The sequence below is a fragment of the Vigna umbellata genome, chromosome 8 (genome assembly GCF_029865625.1).
Source record: "Vigna umbellata cultivar VRB3 chromosome 8, Vumbellata_1.0, whole genome shotgun sequence".
In the NCBI taxonomy this organism is placed as follows: Eukaryota; Viridiplantae; Streptophyta; class Magnoliopsida; order Fabales; family Fabaceae; genus Vigna; species Vigna umbellata.
Genome location: NC_142172.1, coordinates 43365736 through 43383059, shown reverse-complemented (window position 1 = coordinate 43383059; position 17324 = coordinate 43365736). Strand labels below are relative to the sequence as shown.

General features: G+C 38.2%; 3 protein-coding genes across 3 annotated transcripts; 2 read left to right on the top strand and 1 right to left on the bottom strand.

The window, feature by feature from the left end:
- Positions 1-375: 375 nt before the first annotated feature.
- Positions 376-4017, top strand: APS1 (ATP sulfurylase 1). Its single transcript, XM_047311201.2, has 5 exons — positions 376-1042; positions 2500-2905; positions 3079-3339; positions 3444-3530; positions 3618-4017. The coding sequence occupies exons 1-5, from the start codon at positions 537-539 to the stop codon at positions 3753-3755; spliced, it is 1398 nt and encodes a 465-aa protein (XP_047167157.1). The 5' UTR covers positions 376-536; the 3' UTR covers positions 3756-4017.
- A 6813-nt stretch (positions 4018-10830) lies between these two features.
- On the bottom strand, positions 10831-13734 carry MED31 (SOH1 family protein). Its single transcript, XM_047311190.2, has 5 exons — positions 13499-13734; positions 13141-13238; positions 12378-12474; positions 12038-12116; positions 10831-11355 (listed from the first exon to the last, which is right to left on the bottom strand). The coding sequence occupies exons 1-5, from the start codon at positions 13546-13548 to the stop codon at positions 11056-11058; spliced, it is 624 nt and encodes a 207-aa protein (XP_047167146.1). The 5' UTR covers positions 13549-13734; the 3' UTR covers positions 10831-11055.
- Positions 13735-14896: 1162 nt separating this feature from the next.
- On the top strand, positions 14897-16452 carry LOC124835928 (hydroxyproline-rich glycoprotein family protein). The gene is made up of 2 exons (XM_047310966.2): positions 14897-15651; positions 15740-16452. The coding sequence occupies exons 1-2, from the start codon at positions 14920-14922 to the stop codon at positions 15848-15850; spliced, it is 843 nt and encodes a 280-aa protein (XP_047166922.2). The 5' UTR covers positions 14897-14919; the 3' UTR covers positions 15851-16452.
- Positions 16453-17324: the final 872 nt, after the last annotated feature.

Genomic DNA, 17324 nt, shown 5'->3' with positions numbered 1-17324 from the left:
AATTATGAATTTTTTTTATTCAATTGCTTATTTAGCATCTACGAATATAAAAATTTTTGTTAAAAAAGTTACTAATAACACTCTTAAAATATGGAAAGAATATGAATTGATTGATTGATAAAAAGAAAAACAACACAAAGAAGAGGCGGCGAGGTCATGAAACAGATCAGCAATACACAGAACACAATGATGACAATTAATTAATATATTAATTGGTAAAAGTGAAGAAAATTAAATGCACAGTAAAGACAAAAGTATCTCTCTCTCTAAGACGGGTAAAAAAGAAAGTGTCTAGGTTCATCCTCTTGAACCAGTCTCTATCAAAGGAACCCCTTTAAATATAAAATCCCAAACTCATCGTTTTTGAGCAACCCAGGTTGTCTGTTACGATCAGCATCAATCAGAGTAAGAAAGCAAGTTCACAATTTGGGCCTCCTTCAATTACCCATCTGCCCCTCCTTCTCCACTAACTCAACCTTTTCTATTTTATATAGCACATTTTAATAAGGGTCCTCAACACAACACAACTCACTTCAATGGCGTCCATGGCCACTTTTTTCACCCAAACCTCCTTTCCCTCCCATTCTCTCTCAAAAACCTTCGACACCCATTTCGCCACTGCCCCGAAAGTCAACTCCTGTGTCAGTTTCAGGGCGAGGAGGCAAGTGGGGGTGCGTGTTTCGAGCGGGTTGATCGAACCTGACGGAGGGAAGCTGGTTGAGCTCGTGGTGAAGGATTCGGAGAGAGATTTGAAGAAGGGTGAGGCGCTGTCGTTGCCAAGGATCAAGCTTTCGCGAATCGACTTGCAGTGGGTTCACGTCCTCAGTGAAGGATGGGCCACACCCCTCAAGGGCTTCATGAAAGAAGCCGAGTTCCTCCAAACGCTTCATTTCAACTCGCTCCGACTCGACGATGGCTCCCTCGTCAACATGTCGGTGCCTATCGTCCTCGCCATCGATGATGAACAGAAGCATCGGATCGGGGATAACAAAAGGGTAGCTCTTTTCGATTCCAAAGGAGACCCTGTTGCCATTCTCAATGAGTAAGACACTCACACATCTGCCCCTCGTTTATGTTTATATTATATCATGCTTTGATTCCATGCTCAATTAGCATGTTTTTGTGACTTGTTCTTTGTGGTTTTTAATTTTTCTTCTTGTGCTTAGTTCATCAATAATCAAGTAGGAGGGGAAGAAGGATTTTTATATGTATATTTTTTATTTATTTAGAATGTACTTACGTGATTTTATATTTTTGACACACTGTTATTCAATCAGAAATTGTCATTGTGTTGACTTGTAAATAACCGTGTTAGTAGTCCTAATAAGTGGTACTCAGATTTCTTATTGATTATTTGAGTTTATGGGAATCATACTCTTATTATTATTTTTTACAATGGTATGAGAAAAATATGAAATTAAGAGTATTAACTGTGAAGAGAGTGGGTACACTAGTAGTACAAAAAAATTGCTGTGACGCAATGGTAGGTTGTTGTGCGCTTCTCATATATGTAGGTGTGATTTGTTTCTTGAGCTATGTGCAGTTTAAATTTTAACTATTGAGAACTGAAGTTTTCGTGTGCAATTGGATTTAATTAATACCGGGAAAGGGGGAGTTGCGAAAATTGGGGACGAATTTGCTGGGAATTAGGATTTCCGTATATGTTTTTGTTTCTTTGGTCAAATCCTGTTCGTTTTGTATTGTGATGCTATTGGTTGAATAGTCCATCACTTATACAATGCCGTAGTGGGATTTGAGACCGTTTCCACTACTGTCGTTTTCTCCACTTTGTTGATTTTCTCATCATTATTTTCATCCATGTCGTTCCAATCTTATTGAGGTTATAATATTGTTCTACTTTCAACTTGGTGACTTCTTTTGAAAAAGTTAACATAAGAAGATCCAGTCGAGGATATGAGAATTTCAATAGTTTGCTGTAACTATAAAGTATTCAATAGATATTGTGCTTGTACGGACATATGTATATGGCTTTGCCGATTTCCGTGGTCCCAGGATACATGGATTAACAGATTGTAGTTGGACTTTCTTGTTCTAAAATATCCCTGGATTAACAGATTTATTCAGGCTTCTTAGGTTTGAAAGCATGTTGGTATAGGTTCCTGGACAATAAAGTTTGCGTGCCTTATCCATTTGACCCGTATTAAGACAGTGCTGTCCAAAAGCACGTACCTAATTCAGATATTCAAGTTAACATTGATACGAAACCTGAGATAATATGGCTTGACAAAGTTCTAGGGACTCGTATTATGAATATCATTAGGATTCTTACACTTAGGATGTGTCAAATGTCAATAACACAATCATTTCCCGATTAATTTGGTCTGCTATTACAGTTGAAGTTGATGCTTTGAACAGCTTTATAGTGCGCATGTTAGTAATATCTGTATGTGTGATTTTTATTTATTCTACATTCCTTCTCTTTAACTGTTTTATTATCAGCCATTCCTATGACTTATATTTTTCTTTTGGTTATTTCAGTATTGAAATTTATAAGCACCCTAAAGAAGAAAGAATTGCCCGAACTTGGGGAACCACTGCCCCTGGCCTACCTTATGTTGAACAAACAATAACCAATGCTGGAAATTGGTTGATTGGGGGTGACCTAGAGGTCATTGAACCTATCAAGTACAATGATGGACTTGATCATTTTCGGCTGTCCCCTGCAGAACTTCGTTCAGAGTTTACAAGGCGCAATGCTGATGCTGTTTTTGCCTTCCAGCTCAGGAATCCTGTTCACAATGGCCATGCTTTGCTGATGACCGACACCCGAAGGAGGCTTCTTGAGATGGGCTATAAGAATCCTGTCCTCTTGCTTCATCCACTGGGAGGCTATACCAAAGCTGATGATGTCCCCCTTGACTGGAGAATGAAACAACACGAAAAGGTGTGTTTACTAAACCCATTTACTTTCTTTGCCTTTTCTATTGGATTTTAATAATCCCGTTGGTTTGCAAATTTTCTTCACACACACACAGACTGTAAAGATGCCCGTCTTCCTAATTAGCATTGTTTCTTTCAACAGAAAAACTCAGCTCTATCAATCTGTTTTTTGTTTAGGTACTGGAGGATGGTGTTCTTGATCCAGAGACAACTGTTGTATCTATATTCCCTTCTCCCATGCACTATGCTGGACCCACAGAGGTGCAGTGGCATGCAAAGGCTAGGATAAATGCAGGGGCTAACTTCTACATTGTTGGTCGTGACCCTGCAGGCATGAGCCATCCAGTTGAGAAAAGAGATCTGTATGATGCTGACCATGGGAAGAAAGTATTGAGCATGGCACCAGGATTAGAACGACTGAACATTCTTCCTTTCAGGGTAATTGAGATTGAGAATTGCCTTCTCACTGATGTTGAGTGAAGTAAAAAGTTCACTTGGCCTCTTCGATGTATGCGGTGATGATCATTTTCATTCTTTTGCAGGTTGCTGCATATGACAAGACTCAGGGTAAAATGGCATTCTTTGACCCTTCAAGGCCTCAGGACTTCCTGTTCATCTCAGGCACAAAGGTATGTTTATTCTCAGAATACCAAACCTTGGAGTAGATGTTCTTGCTGGTTGAATATTATGTTAACAAGGGTTACTTGCATTTTCAGATGCGTACACTCGCAAGGAATAAAGAAAGTCCTCCAGATGGATTTATGTGCCCCGGTGGATGGAAGGTGCTGGTTGAATATTATGATAGCTTGGTACCCTCAAGCAATGGCAAAGTGCCGGAAGCTGTTCCAGCTTAATGTTGTATCATAATGTATATCTCATGATGATTGGGAGAAACCTTAAGCTTACATATTCTCCTTCTAAAAAGGCCATATATTCCTCCAGGATCCTGTGGTCCAATCTCTCTAATAATAATAATGAAAAGTTTGGAGAGGCAGAAGCACATACAAATTGCCTCTCTCTGTATGTATGGCATTTACTCACCTTTTGCACTTGCAGTGCAATTGAGCTTGCCAACTTTGTAATATAATCTGGTTGTGCTGATTATTTGGTTGGATAGTTTTCGTTTACAACACTTTATTTCATCGTTGTTTTAGTCGTGCGGTCCTTTTTATCAATTTAAAACTCACTTCAACCAAAAATTGATATTATTACGCACATAAGATTATTCCATAGTAATTGGTCCATTATTCTTAGGCGTCACTTACACATTATTACAACTACGTTATTTATGCAAGTTACTGGCGGACCAGGGTGGACATTTAAACCTTTTATTTTTTTCAAATTGCATGAAATTATATTAAGTATTGCGTCCCTTAAATTTATATATTGACTCCAATGTAAGAAGGTGTAAAATCATATTTGCGTAATGATAATGTTTATTAAATAATTTGTTCCCACTATTTCCGGTTGTGCGATGGAAATTTGGTAAGTATTTGTGGCGGGTCAAATGCATTAAATTGTCACAAACAGTTACTACACGAACAAGAATGGGAAAATTAAAGAGCATAGATCTCCAAATTCAAATATTGAAAAAAAGAAGTGTATTAATACATGTGACAGAATTTCTGCATATGTTCACACGACACATACCTAGGAGAACAAATGTAAAGCACACGAGAGTGTTATTGTGAAAATGTTGTCCTTTATTCTTTACTTGCTTTGAAGGAAAATTTTCTGAAAAACCCACAAGGAAATGCAGTAGGATAGGACCAAGTAAAGAATAAAGGCACCCACATTAGTATAATGCATAAAAAGAATCTGTCGTGTGACCCTTTCACATCACTTTTAAAGCACAGAATATGGATACAATTTCATGGCCTCCTCGACAAATCTTGATCACAAATTATAATCCCAAATACAATATCTCACTTTTATTAACACCGCCCATTCTAACTAACTTTCCTTATGCTAGTTATAAATGGACAGCTATATTAGTTGACAGTTAAAGAGAATGAACATTAATAGATAATATGCATTACAATTAGCTGCTATGAGTGTAATAATTGATAATGGGGTCTAAGACAAAAAGTGTAAATTTGTAACGATTATTAAAAACAGTTGACATTTTAAGATATATATTGGCAATCCAAATACTTAACCAATAATCATGTTTCACACTTCTAAAGTGAAATCAGTTTTAAAAAGTTAAACAGTAAGAATGTCACGAAAAAACTTTAATACTGTTTCGAAGGAATGGCAAAAGCAAGACTTATCATGTAGACTATAAAGTGGGTAGGTGAAAGAATCATTGGGCCCTTACAGTACTCTAATCCTATTGACTGTGCACAAGGTGAGGGTAGCCCAAGTACTACTGCAGAAGCTGAACACGGCCCAACCAATACTCCAGAGGCTTCTATTGATCGACCTAAGAGGGTTGTGCGTCAGCCAATTTATCTTAGGGATTTTGTTACTAAGTGACGTGTCTCCCTTTTAGGAGAAACCGTTATACCATGTGAAGGAATATTAGCTGTAAGGAGTAGTGCTTATATAAAGCACCTTTCTGTTATGTTGGGAATAAGAAAGAATTATTACGTGTCTCTTCTGAATTTCTCCTTCTCTGTCCTGTTTTCTTCCAGATTATTCTATTCTCTGTTTTTTCCCCTTACAATTGGTGCTTTCATTGAGTCTTACTTCCTCCATCCATGGCCGACTCACCTGACCCATTCACCTCCCTTGACCGCAAATTAGAACAAATATTACTAGCCCAAGCCAATTTTTCCAACACCCTCATGGACATTGACAATCGTACATCCCACCTTGAGAACCAACTCTCACTCAACCCTAAACCTCTCAATACCCCTTACCGATCGATGAAAATGGACCTTCCGCCCTTTGATGGAACGGATTCCCTTGGTTGGATCTTCAAAGCCAATCAGTTCTTCGCCTTCCACCAAACTCCCCTGGAACAACGCATTCAGCTCGCTTCCTTTTCTCTTGAAGGAAAAGCCCTTTCCTGGTTTCAGTGGATGCACAACAACGGGTTACTCACCTCGTGGGACTCTTTCCTCCGAGCGCTCGAACTCCGATTTGCTCCGTCAAAATTTGACGATCCTATCGCAACCCTGTGCAAGCTTTCTCAAACACACTCATTGCAAGACTACCTCTCTGAGTTTGAGAAACTCTCTAATAGGATCTCTGGTTACCCCACCAGCTTTTATCTGAGTTGTTTTATCTCGGGCCTCAAACCCCACCTTCGTCGAGAGGTCACGGTCCTCCAACCGTCAGACCTGAACCAAGCTATTGCGTTTGCCAAGCTGCATGAGGACAAACACTCTAGCAACCCCCCATTCAATCGTTTTTCCCGTCCATCTCCATCAACCAACACACCACCACTTACCTCCCCAAAACCACTACCACCACTCTTACCCACACCCCCCAATAAACTACCCATCAAAAGATTAACAGAGACAGAAATGCAGGCAAGGAGAGAGAAGAATTTATGCTACAACTGCGATGAACAGTATACGCGTGGGCATCGTTGTAAGTCTCAATTTCTCCTTCTAGTCTCAACCGAACCAGACGATGACCCAGATACACCAACAGACTCAGATCCACGGGTTATAGATGACCCTTCTCCTGAATCAGGCCTCATTAGTCTACATGCACTCTCGGGTCAATGGGCTCCTCGCACCCTACGTCTGACGGGATCCATTAACGGGTACAAAGTCCAAGTTTTGGTGGATAGTGGAGCTACACACAATTTCATACAAAGTAGGGTGGCTCATTTCCTTCAGCTCCAGAATGAGCCCACTTCGACTCCTTTGAGAGTAATGGTCGGTAACGGTGATTTTCTCCCCTGCTCAACTTTTTGTCCCAAGGCCCAACTTCATTTGGCCTCTTTAAAATTCTCCATTGATTTGTATCCATTAGAATTGTCTGGTACTGACATTGTATTAGGGGTTCATTGGTTGACTCAAGTAAGCCCATTTGTGATGGACTACAATGGCCCTTTTATGAGATTCATGTGGGAAGGTCAATTAGTGGAACTGAAAGGAGAAACCGGCCCAACTCCGAGCCCAATTTCTGTCCACCAATTACGGAGACTGCAACAAACAAATAGTATTGAGGCTCTTTTCCAACTCACACTCGAGCCTACATACTCATCATCCTTCCACTCTTACTCTGCCACCACAACCACACCCCATCCTTCCCCCGCCACCACTATTACACATACTCCCACCTCTGATCACCCCCACCTTCAAGCCCTCCTCCACAAATACTCCTCTCTTTTTCAACCACCAACTACCTTACCACCCTCAAGACCCACAGATCACCGTATTACATTACAGCCAAATACTTCACCAATTTTAGTACGACCTTACCGTTATCCCCACTTCCAAAAGCACGAAATTGAACAGCAAGTGCAACGGATGCTTGACTCAGGCTTTATTAAGCCTAGTACGAGTCCTTTTTCTTCCCCAGTTATCCTTGTCAAGAAGAAAGATGGGACTTGGCGTTTTTGCGTTGACTACCGCGCCCTCAATGCCGCCACTGTGAAGGACAAATTTCCAATTCCAACCATTGATGAGTTATTGGATGAGCTGGGTAGTGCCGCTTGGTTTTCTAAGTTGGATCTATTTTCAGGTTTCCACCAAATCTTGATGCTTCCCAGCGATTGTGAGAAAACTGCCTTCCGCACACATAACGGCCATTTCGAATTCCGAGTCATGCCATTTGGGTTGTGCAATGCCCCTTCTACATTTCAGGCCACCATGAATGACCTCTTTCGCCCACATCTTCGTCAATTCATCATTGTATTCTTTGACGACATCCTCGTCTATAGCCCAACACTGGATTTACACATTTCCCATCTGGAGTGTACTTTTCAATTGCTAGTGCAGAATAGCTTTCACCTTAAAGGGGAGAAATGTTCAATCGGAAAGGAGTCCATACATTACCTGGGCCACATAGTTTCTAATAAGGGCGTGCAGCCAGACCCTAGTAAGATCCAAGCTGTTCTTGATTGGCCAACACCCACGTCAGTCAAGTCTCTTCGGGGCTTCTTGGGTTTGACTGGATTCTATCGTCGCTTCGTGAAGGGTTATGCCTCCATCGCTAGTGCTCTCACCGACCTCCTCAAACGTGACAATTTTTCTTGGCAAGATAGTGCCTCACAGGCCTTCCAACATCTGAAAGAGGCACTAACGAATGCTCCTGTTTTGTCACTGCCCCGTTTTGATCACACGTTCCTAGTTCAAACCGATGCCTCCGGGTCAGGCATGGGGGCTGTTCTCTCTCAAAACGGACATCCCATCGCATATTTTAGTAAACAGTTTTGCCCGAAGCTGCAAAATTCATCCACCTATATTAGGGAACTATGTGCAATTACCTCAGCCGTACAAAAGTGGCGGCAGTACTTACTTGGTCGAAGATTCATTATCCAAACAGACCAAAAATCAATCAAAGAGTTGTTATCCCAAACTGTTCTTACTCCAGATCAACAACATTACCTCTCCAAGTTGTTGGGCTACGACTTTGAGATACAATATCGGCCAGGGAAGTCTAATTCAGCAGCAGATGCTTTATCCAGACTTTCACAACCACAACAGGAGCACTGCCTTCTCATTTTATCCATCCCTCAATTGGATTTTCTATCTGATCTGAAGCAGTATTTGTCCACCAATGCTGACTTCCTTTCACTAAAGGAGGGAATCACAAAAAATCCTGTTAACTTTCCTCTATATTCTTTGAGAAATGGGTTAATCCTGTTCAAACAACGCATCTGGATTCCTTCATCATGCCCTTTCATCCCCACTATCTTACATGAGTACCATTCTACACCTTTGGCAGGACACCCTGGAGTAACACGCACCTTTGGGAAGTTAGCAGCTAATTTCTTTTGGGCCAAAATGCGTCAAGACGTTCACACATTTGTCACCCAATGTGAAATTTGTCAACAAACTAAGATTACAGCTCAAAAACCTGCAGGACTACTTCAACCAATTCCCCCACCTACCAAATGTTGGGAGGATTTATCCCTGGATTTCATTGTGGGCCTTCCTCCATACCAAAGTAATTCTACAATATTGGTTGTTGTAGACAGGTTCTCAAAGGCTGCACACTTTGGCATGTTACCCAGGTCTTTCTCAGCTTCCAAAGTGGCTGACTTATTCATACACATGATCTGCAAATTGCACGGCCTTCCTAAGAGCTTAATTTCTGATCGAGACCCTGTGTTTCTTAGCCAGTTTTGGCGAGAGCTTTTTCGCTTAAGTGGTACCAAATTACGGATGTCCACAGCTTACCATCCTCAATCCGATGGCCAAACTGAGGTGGTTAACAAGGTACTGCAACAATATCTTCGTTGCTTCGTTCATCACAAGCCTTCATTGTGGGGCAAATTTCTTCCATGGGCCGAATGGTGCTTCAACACTACTATCAACGCTTCCATCAAGATGACCCCATTTGAAGTCGTGTATGGCCATCCCCCACCATCTATTCCCCAAGGTCTTTCTCCTGACACTTCAAACGCTGCTGTTCAGTTTGAATTGCAATCTAGAGCTGACATCATCCGTAAACTCCACAACAACCTCCAAAAAGCACAAGCAGATATTAAGCGATGGGCAGACAACAACCGTCGCGATCTTCAATTCCAACCTGGAGACTGGGTTTATGTTCGTCTTCGCCCGCATCGTCAGGTTTCAGTTGCTGGTCATTACCAAGGCAAGTTACAGAAACGATTTTTTGGTCCCTTCCAGGTCTTGGAACGGATTGGACAAGTTGCTTACAAATTAGAGCTCCCTTCAAATGCCAAAATCCACAATGTCTTTCACGTCAGCTTTCTCAAACTACACAAAGGAAATCCCCCAACAACATCTTCAAAACTTCCTTTGGAATTCAATGATAATCAGCCCATATTGGAACCCATAGCTATTCTGAACACTAAGCCAGATTCTGACTTAGTCTTGGTGCAATGGAGAGGTCTTCCACCAGAAGATGCTACGTGGGAACCATGGGGAGTTATGAAAGAGCAATTCCACCTTGAGGACAAGGTGCTTCTCCATCCGGAGGGAGATGAAAGAATCATTGGGCCCTTACAGTACTCTAATCCTATTGACTGTGCACAAGGTGAGGGTAGCCCAAGTACTACTGCAGAAGCTGAACACGGCCCAACCAATACTCCAGAGGCTTCTATTGATCGACCTAAGAGGGTTGTGCGTCAGCCAATTTATCTTAGGGATTTTGTTACTAAGTGACGTGTCTCCCTTTTAGGAGAAACCGTTATACCATGTGAAGGAATATTAGCTGTAAGGAGTAGTGCTTATATAAAGCACCTTTCTGTTATGTTGGGAATAAGAAAGAATTATTACGTGTCTCTTCTGAATTTCTCCTTCTCTGTCCTGTTTTCTTCCAGATTATTCTATTCTCTGTTTTTTCCCCTTACAGTAGGTTAGATTAGAAGGATAGCACACTTAAGCATACAGATATCACATTCTTTTAATATTAAAGAGTGTTATCAATCATGAAATATCAAAGTTTACTTCAGACTGCAACCAAAAGAAGGAATACTGCCGCCAAAAATAGTTACTTTAGAATAAGTTTTAATTTTGTCTCTCGCAATTTACTCAGCTATCAATACCAGTGTACCATGGACAAGGCAATCTCAGCCTTCTAAAATTTCCAACCACACCAATTGAACTCGATTTACATATTATACGATATTTCAACCATTACTGCCCCTAGCGCAGCCTGCAAACTCCTTTCCCCATTTTGATGACCCCAAAATTTCAAATTAAATACACTAGCTATGGACTACTCAATCAAAATCCTCAGCAAGAGTACAAGGCACTGTCTTTCATTCCTTTTGACCACCATAACAAAAGAAATTTAAGTAGAAACCATCAAAGCCATTATTTCAATCGAAAATCATTTCACAAATTATTTGTATAAAAATAATGATTTTTCACATGGATTTTCAAGAAGAACTTGTCGGCCCAACTGAATATTAACTAATATTTTAAGATAACAACAAAATTAATTTGCATAACAACTTTGCTTTATCATTGTCCCTACTTCCATCTCTCAAGCATACTGATTCCTTATCCAGCCACATCGAACTATTTTTATAATCAATTTACACGAGGTATTAAACACTCACTTTCTCTTCCTTCTATTGTCAACTGTAGGATTCCTCATGTCATTTTTAGCTATACCAGAGCCAGGGGGCATACCGTATGACATAGGAGAAGGAGCTTGCGAGGGTGTTGCTGTGACAGCAACGCTTGTAGCAGGTACTGGTGGTAGTGCAGATGCAGGTGCCTGAGCTGGAGTTGAAAGGGGAGCAGGAACTGCAGATGTGGCACTAGGTTCAGGAAGTGATCTTGGTAAAATGTGTTTTAGCCGATTGTTCCTATAATTCTTCCAGAAGTAGAATTGTTGTCTATGTGCCAGTTCCTAAAATACAGAGACAATGGTGTTTGGACAATCCGTGAGATACAGGTAAAGCAAAGCAACTAATTTCGGTTATTTGTTTCAAAGAAGTCCAGTAATGCAGGCCATCTGGTAACTATTAGTGACACATGATATATATATGTATCACGGTGGCATTAAGCATACTCTTATAAATACCAATCGACTCACAGTATCATGAATACATTAAAAGATTGCTGATTCCCAAAAGAGGAGTTTCAAGCAGAATGACTCAAGGAATTACCTCCGCCTCTGTTTCATTTTATACAGTAACAAGAAAAATTTGCTCTTCTCTTTGGGCTCAAATATAAGGGGAAAAAGGTAAAGATTAGTGGACATAAATATAAACAAATTCCAGCTAACTCAACCTTATTAAATGTTATTTTCTTAAAAATACCTTTATAAATCCAACACCATCTCCAATAAATATGAATGGGGGTAATTTAGAAAATATACCTGTTTATTTTTTGAAATCATGAACTTAACTAACAATCTTATTCAATGTAAAATTAAATTATTTTGCTTATATGAGTCTAAAAGTAGTACCAAAGGAGGAATGAGTTCTACAAAAAAAAAGAGAATGGCGTAACTCAGACAGGAGCAAACTCATATGAATTCCAGGAGAAAGCATGATTTTATACGAGAGCAAACAGATACTGCCATGTACCTTATTGATAGGATGTGCCATTGCATTGCGAAAGTTTGCATTCTGAAGCAGCTCAAGAAAATAAAGACAATGAGGATACCTAGCATTCATAGAACATGACCAAATCAGAATAGGAATCCAGCTTAGTCAGAGAACAACATCCCTGAAAGTAAGGATGGACACGAAATAGTAAAAGGTGCCAGAACCAATTTATTCTCGTAGTTACATGACTTACATTAACTGTTGATTTCGATGTATTCCTCTTAGACTAAGTCTTTTAATCCTTTTACCCTAATTGAAACAACTGAATGCCTTAAGTAGAATTGCATTACATAATCCCTTATTTGAAGATAATTCTTACATAATAAATTTAATATATTCAGGGCGCTGCCAATATTGAAGATACTTTAAGTATCCAATGAATGCTTCATCCTCAAAATAACGATTCTGAGCCAAATCTGTTTAAAAGTGAAACAGATATAAGAATAAGGTAAAATAAAAACTACAAAAGTAATTCACACGTTCAAAAGACCAAGCATGACACTTTTTAAAAATGTGAAAAAGAAATTTGATAAAGACAGTAGAAATTGCAGGGATAGGATAATGAGGAATCCTCCTCAGATAAAGGCAAAACACAAAACAACAAAGATAAAAGAAAAGATCAATGGAAAGCCCTCAAATCCTCAAACATGTTTCTGTCAGATTTTAAAAAGGAATGACGACCACAATTGTGAGAACAACATAAAGGATTTTAGGTACCACAATTCTGGCTCCATCAGCTGCATCTGTATGCAAGTTTCCGCAATATCAAGAATCACAATGAAATCCAACCATGACAACAATTTAAAATCTTATCCCCCAAAAAATTATTTTATGCAGAATAGGAGCCAAATTGCCTAATCTTGTCCAAAATAAGCTGTGTTGTATCCAAGAATCCCAATTACTTGCAAAACCCATTTTTCACTACTTATTCTAGCTGTCCAACTACACAATTTTTTCATCCGTAGAAATTAAACACGTGTTTGGATTTACACAACTCACTAACTAAGCTAGACCCCTTGAACTATTGCCCAATGAAGTCCATACTATCAAAGCATACAAATGAAGTGAAGTGAAAATCATACAGTGGATATAGGTAGGATTGGCAAGGCACTGAACAAACTCCAATTCAAGCAAAAACCGTTGCCGCCCATCATCTGGATCTTTGTATGTGTTCTTCGGCCTGAATTAAACACAACCACCAATAGCCATAATTAGCTGACCACATGCCACTGAACCCAAAATCACACCTTTTTCCACAAAAGAAGAAATTCACCAATACCCAAAAAAAAACGAATTTGGAGAATAAAAGTAAAGCCCTTAAAATAGGGTACACTTCAAATAAACCAGAGGACAACAGCCCTTTGAATATCATCAACTCAAACATGTTAGGCTATGATAATGTGGTATAAAGCAAGCAAATAGTCGGAAAATTTAGCTTACGATGATGGAGAAGTATGGGTTGAATTGTCGCTTTCGATTTGAGTGGCCATGGAATCGGTACTCTCTTAGCTGCAAGAACAACTGGGAGTTTCAAAAACTAAATTTGGTGAGGTTAGGACTGATACACGACCTTGCTCTCGCCTTTGAATCAGAAACAGACCCAACAAATCTATGAATCCGATGATTCAACGTTATTGAATTAGAACCACCCTCCAATTTAAGTGTTCGTTTCTTGGGCACCTCTTTTTTTATTTTGAAATACCTTTCCTTCACCGAATATATTTATGGGGGTGCTGAAAGAAGAAACCCTTCGTTTTTTATAATGGGCTTCACAGCGGCCCAAATTTAGAGCAACACAACTGTCTCGTAAAATTATGGTAAGGTGACATTGGGATCTTTAACATACTATTTCATTAATTAAATTATGTTCTTGATTTAGTCTCATCTTATCTCTTGAGTCAATTTTAAGATTTTTTTTATTATTATAAATAATCATTTTAGAGAACATTTTGTATAGATCATTTTCATTCCCACGTTCTCTTTTTTATGTTGTGAATTAATCTTGCTTATTTGTGAGTTTTGTAACCCCTGGTTTTTATGAAAATTAAGAAGAACATGTAATATCATTGAGAGAGGACAGTGTAAATTTTATACATACTAAGTTAATATTGTTTTATGAATGTGAGTGGATTTGTACATAATAGACGGCATTTGTGGGTCATTACTGTATCAGTGCAAGTTGACCCATAATTGACTTTTTCTTTTCTAAATAAAAATTTCTAGATTTACGATCATGTTATTCAAAAGAAAAAAAAAAGTTTTCAATGAAAATTAAGATATAATATAATTACAAGAACTCGTACTTCAATTAAATCCAGAAAACAAATTTATCATTTTGAATTTATCTGAAAAAGAAATATCCGTTGTCAATATTTTCATATTTGTAGCGGTGTGAAAAGAAGATTTTATTTCAAATTGCTTAACAATAATGTTCTTAAGATTAGTCAATTCTATCTGTTTAGTTAAGGGAAGGTTGTAAGTTGTAACACAAGCAAATTTTCACCATGACAGAACAGTAAAATAATTTATGCCTAATCATTCCTAAATGTAATTAAATGTAAGCTTTGTTTCTAATTTAAGCATTATCATTATATCTTAAAATCAACTTCTTTTTTTGTTATACACTAGAGTGTATATGAAAAAGAAAACATGTGGATGGTAAAGTTTGGGAAGCAATATTGGAATTGAACTTGCTCCATAGAGAGAAGGTTTTGAATAGAGGGTAGGTATGCCTAATCTCTTGAGAAAATAAAATGGTACAGTTAAGAAAAGTTGGTAGTAAACCACTCCTATACGTATTCAGAGAGAAGCAGTATAAAATGGAGTTGTCTGCAAATGCAGAAAAACGAAAGCAATGAAAAATGAATGAAAGAGAAAAGAAAAAGCATGTGAGGGAAGCACCTTCAGTTCCTTTCATATGGGAAGTAAAGCCGGGCATTGCTAAGAAACATTGGAAGCCAGAGACAGAGGTCTCTTCAGTTGCCCGCTTCCCTCAAACTCCTCTCAAGCTAATTGCCTCAGTTCCATTTCTTTGGGAAGAAAAACCAGGAAAACCTCTTCCTATTTTCTCAGATGTATCAGTTCATCCTGTGCTTCATCTTCATGTAGCATCATCTTCATGTTTTTCTGTTGCATGCAACTTTGGCCATGATGGCAAAGACAAAGGAACATGCAATTATGACAGTGAAAGCATAACTAATTTAGACCTTGAAGCTTTTACATTTGATGCAGACCAGTCGTTTGGTTCGGTTCCCTCACTACTTTCAAACTGTGTTGTGCCATCAGAAAAAGCTTCCAGTTCCTCTCCAGCCTCCTCAGATACAGATAGTAGCATAAGCAGCTATGCAACTGGCAGGTCAAGCCCAATTGGTGCTACTTTCCTTGAGACCCTTTTTCCTCTGTATGCAAGGGATCAGAACCTGGAAAAAGAAACTTCAAGTACACAAGAAGTAGGACCCAAAGATTTCTGTGATGAAGATATTGCCAGTGACATTATAAGGAGGCCACCAACACTCGGAGAGCTGATTATGATGAGCCGGAGAAGAAGCTGCAGAAGAAAAACAGTTCAAATGAATAAATGGGATCCACCAAAGGTAATCACACAATTCAACATCCAATTGTCACATGATGCATGGTAATGATATTGTCACGATAATTTCTTTGCATGTCAATTTTGTGCAGAAAATCCCAAGACAACAAATTTTTGGATGTTTTTTCCCGATTGTAACTAATAGCAAAATGATTGAGGGGCTGCTGAAGCGGAAGTACTTCCCCAGGCTTAAACTCATATAGACAGAATCAATTATGCAGAAGGAAATATCAAAAACACAAGTACCAAAAGACTGCTCCAGAACAAAATGCCCATCTGCCAATTGATTTTGAATCAGACTCTTTTCATTTACTATGTCAATTGTCTTGCAATTTATGGGTTTTATTTAGTTTTGCACTCTAATATATCCTCACTGCTTTCTTCCAAAAGATAGTCAATGTGTACGTTCTTCTTAGACAACTTACTTTTTGTGTGATAATCTCTCCAAATTAAGGTTTATTTTTAAAAACAGCACCAGTTAATTTCAATCAGAAAACGATATAAAGACACTTGAAGAATTCTATGTAGACTGTATTTTTTGAAAATGGCCCCAATAACAACATTTACATGAAAATAACCAAGTTTCAAAAGCAAAGTCTACTGTTTCAACAATTCTTTTGGTACTGTTCAATAAAAACTAAAGAAATACTGTAGAAAAATGACCAGGGTACACTTTAGTTTTTTTTTTTTTTTTATGGGTGTCACAGGTAGACAAAAGAGATAGACTTATTTTTCTTAAAAATTGTGTAAGTGTAGAATATTGATGTAATGAAATAAAAAGTAAAACCACTTCACTCACATTTCCAACTAAATTCTTTTAACATTCTTTCTGTCCGATCATTTAGATATATATTTCAAACACTAATTCCATTTGATTTTAGTATATTCTTCATTTTAATCTGTCATATTTTATCCCTGTCTTTAAATTAAATTCAATTTTTTAAAGTGTTTAGCAGAAATCTGAAATATCACTTAAACTTTTAATAATGTATATTCATTATATATTTCATAATAATATAATTTGTTTTAAAAATATTTATTTAGCATAAATTATACGACAAAAGATATGTTTATCCTATACGACACGCATATTAAAATACTTCAAAGTAAAGTATTGCGAAACAATATGCATACATACATTGCACGTAGCAGACTCTGTCCATGAAAAGAAGGTGAAGTTTTCTAACGGAGACGTTAGCTGTAAACAGTAAAATGTCTTATTCTTCTCCTTCTTCAGGCATTAATTGTATGCATGCGCAGTGAATTTATGGAAGACATTGGTACGCGTAACTATTCATTGCTCATCACAAATTTATGATCAGCTATGACACCCAGATATATGACACAGACAGAAATACGATTAAATTGAAAAAATATTGAATGATAAATATTAATTTCAAACTATAACCTATATATCTTATATTATAATTAGAATAGAAACTTATATAATATATTTATAAATTTTTAAAAGAATTATTGAATTTGTGTTTATTAAAACTATGCTAAAATCATGTAACAAATAAGAAAAAGTCTTTCAAATAAAATAATTTACCTATGTATGTCATAAAAATAATTTTGCTGTCTTAAAAGCCCTTTGCCTCGCAGAGGACAAGAGTGCTGGGTCAACCTTCCCCTCTAAGGCTGTAACATCAAATACAGGGTTTTCTGCCTCTAATT

What these genes read in the sequence shown, in the direction of transcription:
- APS1 (XM_047311201.2), top strand. Translation starts at nt 537, where the DNA reads ATGGCGTCCATGGCCACTTTTTTCACCCAAACCTCCTTTCCCTCCCAT. An exon ending in CCTGTTGCCATTCTCAATGA is followed by an intron (nt 1,043 to 2,499) that starts GTAAGACACTCA and finishes TGGTTATTTCAG; the next exon opens with TATTGAAATTTATAAGCACC. An exon ending in TGTTCATCTCAGGCACAAAG is followed by an intron (nt 3,531 to 3,617) that starts GTATGTTTATTC and finishes TTGCATTTTCAG; the next exon opens with ATGCGTACACTCGCAAGGAA.
- MED31 (XM_047311190.2), bottom strand. Translation starts at nt 13,548, where the DNA reads ATGGCCACTCAAATCGAAAGCGACAATTCAACCCATACTTCTCCATCA. An exon ending in CAATCCTACCTATATCCACT is followed by an intron (nt 12,475 to 13,140) that starts GTATGATTTTCA and finishes ACTTTTAAACAG; the next exon opens with ATTTGGCTCAGAATCGTTAT. An exon ending in GAATATATTAAATTTATTAT is followed by an intron (nt 12,117 to 12,377) that starts GTAAGAATTATC and finishes TATGAATGCTAG; the next exon opens with GTATCCTCATTGTCTTTATT.
- LOC124835928 (XM_047310966.2), top strand. Translation starts at nt 14,920, where the DNA reads ATGAATGAAAGAGAAAAGAAAAAGCATGTGAGGGAAGCACCTTCAGTT. An exon ending in ATAAATGGGATCCACCAAAG is followed by an intron (nt 15,652 to 15,739) that starts GTAATCACACAA and finishes AATTTTGTGCAG; the next exon opens with AAAATCCCAAGACAACAAAT.